General features: G+C 36.6%; 1 protein-coding gene across 2 annotated transcripts in view; it reads right to left on the bottom strand.

Moving 5' to 3' along the window:
- Window positions 1-600: 600 nt before the first annotated feature.
- The window catches only part of LOC138317874 (serine/threonine-protein kinase SIK2-like), a 33,359-nt gene continuing 26,612 nt past the window's right edge, over window positions 601-7,347 (bottom strand). For both annotated transcript variants that reach the window (XM_069259848.1, XM_069259849.1), the window contains one exon: window positions 601-7,331. In XM_069259848.1, coding sequence (XP_069115949.1) covers window positions 5,073-7,331 — 2,259 coding nt within the window. In that variant the 3' untranslated portion in view covers window positions 601-5,072. The remainder of the gene's footprint in view (window positions 7,332-7,347) is intronic.

Genomic DNA, 7,347 nt, shown 5'->3' with positions numbered 1-7,347 from the left:
ACTGCCAAAAATCATTTTCAGCTCTCTTTTGTACTTGTAAAATTAAAACCAATACATTGAAAGTATTGTAATTCTCAAAATGTTGGTAACTTTTTGAGTTGAATAACATATTAAAAGCTATTCTTGATTCGTGACTATGAAAAATACGGCACATATAACTTTAATAAAACAAAATGCACTTCCGGTTTTGAAAGTCTGATTTTTGAAAAACCAAGTAAAATTGCCGATTTTCATGCTTCCAAAAATCATATTAAATGACATCAATTGGAAAAACTGGTCACATCAAACAATGATATAATGTTTAAACTTTGTATTGATGCAAAAATATCCTGTTTAAAAGAATGCACTTAAATGTAGTTAGCCAAGGCAAAATGCCTATAAACCGGAGGTCCCTCTGCCTGTCAACAAAGACAAAGAAGGAGTTTCCAATCTGTACAATATGTATATATATCTCTACTATGAGATTGTGACACCAATTACAACCCTTGGGCAAGCCGTTCAGTCAAAGATGGAAACCTACTCAGCTCTACCTTATACATCCATGTCTTTCATACGATGTGTAGCGGTATCCTTCAGTAAATCAACACTAAAAAGCAGATATGACAATACTTTTTTTTTTATTTTCAATGTCAACAAAATTTCTATTGCATGTAGAACGTCTCAATTTGATATTAAATATATCTACTGATATATATATATATATACCTGCTGTGTCCACTAGGGGAACATTTCGCAATAGAACCAAGACACTTGCAATATCAGGCTGCAGTGAAAACAGTCTGCATATAACACGTTTTGCAATTTAATTGGTCACTAAAAATAGCCACCAATAGAATAGAGCGTCCTATCGACCAATCAGTAACAACATAACAATATTCACACCATAATCAAACATTGTATGTAAAAAGCAGTGCATTTTAAATAGTTTTTGTCTTTAGAAGACTTTAAATGACCATTCAGATTTGAATCATTTCTGTTCATGATTTGTAGAATTGCTATCCTTTTTTAAACAAACAGATCTAGTTTTTGACATCCCAATGACAATGGAATTAACACCGGAATTAAAACATCTTGGTCCAGTTGTTCAAAAGATGATTAGGCTAATCACATTTTAACAATTTCAAATCACCATAAAATATTTTCTTGTAAAACAAACTTGACAAATTTTGCTAAAATTCTTAAGTATTCCATTCTTTTCCTACTTGCCAATAAGAAGATATATAATCACTGGCTTTGCAGAAAATGAGAAATGACAAATAAGCTAATCATCTTTGAACAACTTGGCCCAGGTTTCCCAATTGGACCTAAATAATTCTCTTTTTGAGATTATAGAAACTCTAAAATATCCTAACCATATATGCGACAAATTTCAGTTAGGCTTTCCACTAATTTCAAACCTAATCTAGACAAAATAATAATATCTAAGCAAATTTAGATAACTCATTTTAGATAATTTCCTTAAATAATGGTAGATATATGTAACTGAAATGTTGGTTTCACAAAAACAAATAAAATGTTCACTAGAACTACCATTAGTATTGGGCCTTAAGAGGTGAACCATCACAATATCACAGTTGTATAGCACGTACGTACCACTTAGTGACTAGAATGTCTGAGGAAATTGTTTTAGACTTATCAGAAGAGAAGACAGATTATTTCTTTAAATGAATGGCTCATCGTTTTTAGGATACAAAAGAAGACTTGTGCATAGCTATTAAGACAACAACTTCACAATACCAATTTATGATACTTGGAAATATACAGCATACAAGTTAAATATCAATCTGAGATTGGATGGCCTCTATAGTAAATACCAGGGGGAGATAATTCCAACAAGACGTTGTTTAATGACTAGTATAAATCCTCACAATTACAGCATGTTTCTGCATACCAAATATAATATGTATCTTACAATTAGCGCAAGGGCTGAAACAACCCCATGGAAATGAATAAAACTCGGTCCTTACTCGTACTGGTTTGTTCGTAATGCCACAAAGACAGCATGGCATCTGGTAAAAACGATTCTACTCTGCCAAGAAGAATCTTCACAAACACGCCACTTGTTTGTGACTGTCCACCCTAGTGTATGTACAGAGTATCACCACAGGATACCGTAATCAGACCAGTCAAATCATGCAGCATTTAGGATATTTTTTAAAATATACAAAGTGAGTAAGATTTTATAAAATTGCTTGCCACATTGTTTGAATGAGAAAGTTTACAATTAATATACAAAATACAAAAAAAATTCATTAGTGATAAAGTTTGCTTCAAATTCTATATTATTACTGCCTCAAATAACACAGGCATGTAAATGTTTACTAATTTACTTACTGAAGTTTCAATGATTTTATCTCAGTAAAGTAATTGTGGCATGGAATATTAAAATACATCAAATATAATTCAATACCAGTCAAAATGACGCATCAGACAGTGACTATTTCATTGTTTGAGAAATTACAAACATGTTGTTACAGTAATGGCTTTGGCAAATTTGAAATTGAAACGTATACGTTATATCTTAACAAATAGGACAATATTTGTTCATAAAGCAACCACAGTAGAATATATAACAATTATTACACAGTAAACATGGACTAGAACCAACCATTTCTCTGGACAACGACACAAATATTATAATCATCAGCCAATGTCATGACAACGGCACAAATATTATAATCATCAGCCAATGTAATGACAACGACACAAATATTATAATTATCAGCCAACGTCATGACAAAAGCACAAATATTATATTCATCAGCCAATGTCATTACAATGACATAAATATTTAATCATCAGCCAATGTCATAACAACTGCACAATTATCATAATTTTCTGCAAATGTCATGACAATGGTACAAAAATTATAATCATTAGCCAATGTCATGACAACACAAATATTATAATCATCAGCCAATGCCATGACAGCGACACAAATATTATATTAATCAGCCAATTTCATGACAACACAAATATTATAATAATCAGCCAATGTCATGACAATGGCACAAATATCATAATTTTCTGCAAATGTCATGACAATGGTACAAAAATTATAATCATTAGCCAATGTCATGACAACACAAATATTATAATCATCAGCCAATGTCATGACAACGACACAAATATTATAATAATCAGCCAATTTCATGACAACACAAATATTATTATAATCAGCCAATATCATGACAACGGTACAAATATCATAATTTTCTGCAAATGTCATGACCATGGTACAAATATTATAATCATCAGCCAATGTCATGGCCAAGAAACAATCATGTAAACAACTCTAAAATATCAAGTTTTGTACAGATGGATTTTTTAAACACTTAACGCTTAATTGATGTCATTGTGGCACAGCAATGAATTCACAGATGGAGAAAAATTCACAGCATGAAAAGTTGAAAGCAATACTAATTTGAATAACTACATTTATATCAACATATGATATTTATCTCTCAACTTTTTTGTGATACAAGTTAGAGTGATCAACGTTTTGTATATCAGTAGGTTGACAGTTACCCCCATAGCCTGACCATAGCCTATAAAGATCCAATGTACACTCCACAGGTTTTGGACGGACAGATGTTCAGAACTCGCATACAAAACTAGCGTATTTAGAGTTAACTCCCTTTTCTGAAAATTCCAGTTTAATTCGATGTAGTTTGTTTGTAAAGTTCAACCACTAAATATTTTGTATAAAAACTGCTTCCATTTGATTTACACATAGGATTGCGTTTTAATAGTGATGGAAAAGACAAAACATGTTCACTTTGAATATTTCCAGCACACAAATAATCTGCCTACAGATATGACAGATGTTTTCTTTCTCATAATCAAAGTGACTCAATAGAAAATTAACAGTGCAGCTTTTAGCACAGTAACATGGACAACACTGTGACATCAAAAAAACGTATCATAATTGCGTTATAAGAGTATGATTTATGCATGAATAACAAATCATGATTATGATTCATCAAATCATGATTATAATATAAACCAATGATTGCAAAATATATAAAATCATGATTATGATATACAGCTGATTATGACATTCATGATAATTTTATTTGATCATTACTGACCAGATATCACTAGAACTTTCACTGTTTTAAATAATTATAAACACAATAAAATCATGATTATAAACCCGCCAGCCCATCTGTCCGCGGCCAAGGTGAGGTACCGTCCCAGGGAATAGTTCACCATATCTAAACATTTTATATATACTAACTCAATGTTGGTGTTATATAGTAATAAAATGGTGTTGAGATTGCCGTACATTCTGAGGTGTACCTCACTCTGACACTGGAACAAACAGACTGTGGAGTTATCACATACACCACAGTCTAGGTAGAATATCTCCAAAGTCATTGTTCACCATATACTCTCACCTGTACCCAAATCAACCAACTACAGATTTACCAACTTTTGATTCTGAGTATTAGGTTTAATTTGTCATTTTGTTTCCTTGTACCGACTTGTTTGAACAATACTTCTCATTTCCTGTTATGTTACAGATTTTGTAATTGGTTATAAATGCACAGCCCAGAGGTAGATGTTTAGCAATGGACTACTGGACAGTCTAGCTGCCTCCCAAAGTTATAATATTGGAGGTTTGAACATAATATAAAGTTTAGAATAAAAAGCCAATTCACAGTAACAATGCAACCAATCATCTCGTGAGAAAATTCTTGCTTTAGCGTATAAGCAGATTTCATTTTATTTCTAGGTAGTATTTTTCAGCCAACTTGATTTTACACGCTGCTTATGATATAGTAAATCATTTTTTTTTTTTTCTTAGATTGTGATTTTTTGTAATTTGAAGATACAATACCTAAACTATGTAAGCTTCATAAGCACATGAGTACACTAATAATTTATTAGCACTTTCATCCACTATCACTCACCACTATCATACACACTCACTCACCACTATCATCCACACTCACTCACCACTTTCATCCACACTCACTCACCACTTTCATCCACACTCACTCACCACTATCATACACACGAAGCATAACAACTAAAACTACACACATTCACACACTACACCACAACTACTACGACACATCCATTTGTTCATCGATGGTCATCACCATGGGTGGGACCATATAATATGGCGACACTACTGTGTCCTGTGACAAGTGACTAGGAGGGGAGATAACTCCGTTCTGTGAAGAGTCCCAAGAGCCTTGTTTGAGAGACTCTGTAGAGGAGTGAGGTGATGAGGAGGGCATTTGTGTAAGCGACAGTTTATTGGACTCAATGTTGAGTGAAATGTGTGAGTTGTTTATGTCTGCGACCAGTACTTCGTCGTTGAAGGGCGCCCCCGTAAAAGTGAAGCTTGGCAGCTGTTGCTGCTGCTGTTGTTGCTGTTTCTCTAATGCATACTGCTTTTGCAGAAGTGCCAGTTCACCTCCCTGTGGTATGAAGGCATTTTTACGGCCTGGTGAATGATGTGTCACTGGCCCCCCTGACGACTGCTGTTGATTAACTTGCTGATTTTGTTGTTGCTGCTGCTGCTGTTGTTGTTGTCGTTGTTGATTGATTTGCTGTTGATGATTTTGCTGGTAGTCGAGCAGGGCTTGATTCTGTTGTTGCTGAGTGTTGTACAAGGGAGGAACACTGACAGTCCGTTGCTGGTTCTGCAGCTGTTGGATAACAACTGACACATTCTGCACCGGTACGTTGTCCTCTTGTCCATCATTTTCTTGCGTAGGTGGTAGCATGTTTTGTTGCCATGGTGCCTCACTCATGTCCGACATAGGAGGCATTACTGGCTGCTGTTGTGCTAACTTGTATGAGATCTTTCTTATCACTGGCGGTCGACTGAGATGATTTAACTCATCATGTTTACCACAGTGTCTCTGTTTACAAAGGTAAGGAATCTGATTGGCTGATGATAATGAGGCTTGGTCACCAGGGACAATATGCATCTGTTGGAACTGATGTTGAAGTTGGGTCTGTTTCTGAAGCGTCTGTCGCTTTTGTTGCAGCCGATGCTGTAGGATCTGTTGTTGTAATGGCTTGTTCTGCATTGAGTAATCGTATTGCTGTGAGAAAGGTGGCACTGCCCCTTGCTGTGTCATTTCCTCGTTACTTGTGACCCTATCCAGCTCCCGCTCTACTTGCATACTCTGTTTGATGGCAAGGAGTCGGTGAGGCTGGAGATCAAAAGTCTCTGATGGCAAACTCATCCTTTTCATCAAAGGTCGAGGTGGCCGTGGTGGTTGGCTATGTTGACTGTCTTCCAGTGACCATTGCCGACCATTTTTCTCCATATACTCGGAGTGCTGTTGCTGTAGTGCCACCACCTGCTCTGTAGTAGGAACACCATACATATTCTGTAGGTGCTGGTGTTCCTCTCGCAGTTCTATCATACCCTCAGCTCTCATACTATTCTGAAGCCGTTGTCTGAATGCAAATATTCCCTGTGCAACCAGTCCATCACTAGCACGTCGCCCCTCCCGGAAGTTAACAGGAGAGCGTGTTTGATTACGGTCCTGTGAATACTCCTCTCCGCCAGAAACCTCTATAGAACCAGAAGTGTCCTGATAGGAATCATCACCTACAGCACCAGAGTTATTGCCCTTGACCACAGCATCAGGATTACCTGTGGTATAACTAGGACAGCCTGATGATAATCCAGACCCCATTGACTGCTGGGATCCTTCTGAAAGACTAGACATAAAATCGGGCTCCATTGTAGAGTCAAAGCTGGCAAAGGGGGAACCAATACCAGTGCTTATAGACGTTATACTACTATTACCGTTAGTGTTCAGTTGTGACAGATCACCAAACGCACAGCTTGGTATCAGTCCCATACCAAAACCGTCGCGCACAAATTGTCCTTTACAAGTAGAATTGTTATCATCAGGCGAGTCGATAATGTCGACCTCGACACCTTCGTCTATTGATGTGGTGATGAGGTGGGTAGCCCGAGGTGTAGTAGTAGTAGCTGTTGTCTTTGTTACAGTGCCTGTAGGGACAATGTCTTGTAAACACCCAGGCACATTGGGTGTTGCAATGTCACTATCATTTAAAAAGTTTAAGTTGGGCGTATTAGTACAGTCTGTGGTACGACTAAACATGCCCTGTTTAATGTGGACTAGAGGTGGGCGCTGCATGCCTCCCGTGGCTGGATCTGTTTGGCTGGTCTGAGTATGGTGCAGCATGGCTTGTTCTGCTATTGTGCTTGGCCGTCTTTTTCGAGGATCTATTCGATTCTCTGGTGGGAAACTGCTTCGGTGTTGTTTTAAGCGTTCCAACAAGAGGTAATAAATAGCTGTGTAATGATCATAGGAATCATTCTTTAGTGCCTGAAACAAACAAAAA

The sequence above is a fragment of the Argopecten irradians genome, chromosome 3 (assembly GCF_041381155.1).
Source record: "Argopecten irradians isolate NY chromosome 3, Ai_NY, whole genome shotgun sequence".
Classification (NCBI taxonomy): domain Eukaryota; kingdom Metazoa; phylum Mollusca; class Bivalvia; order Pectinida; family Pectinidae; genus Argopecten; species Argopecten irradians.
This window is presented reverse-complemented; position numbering and strand designations above follow the sequence as displayed.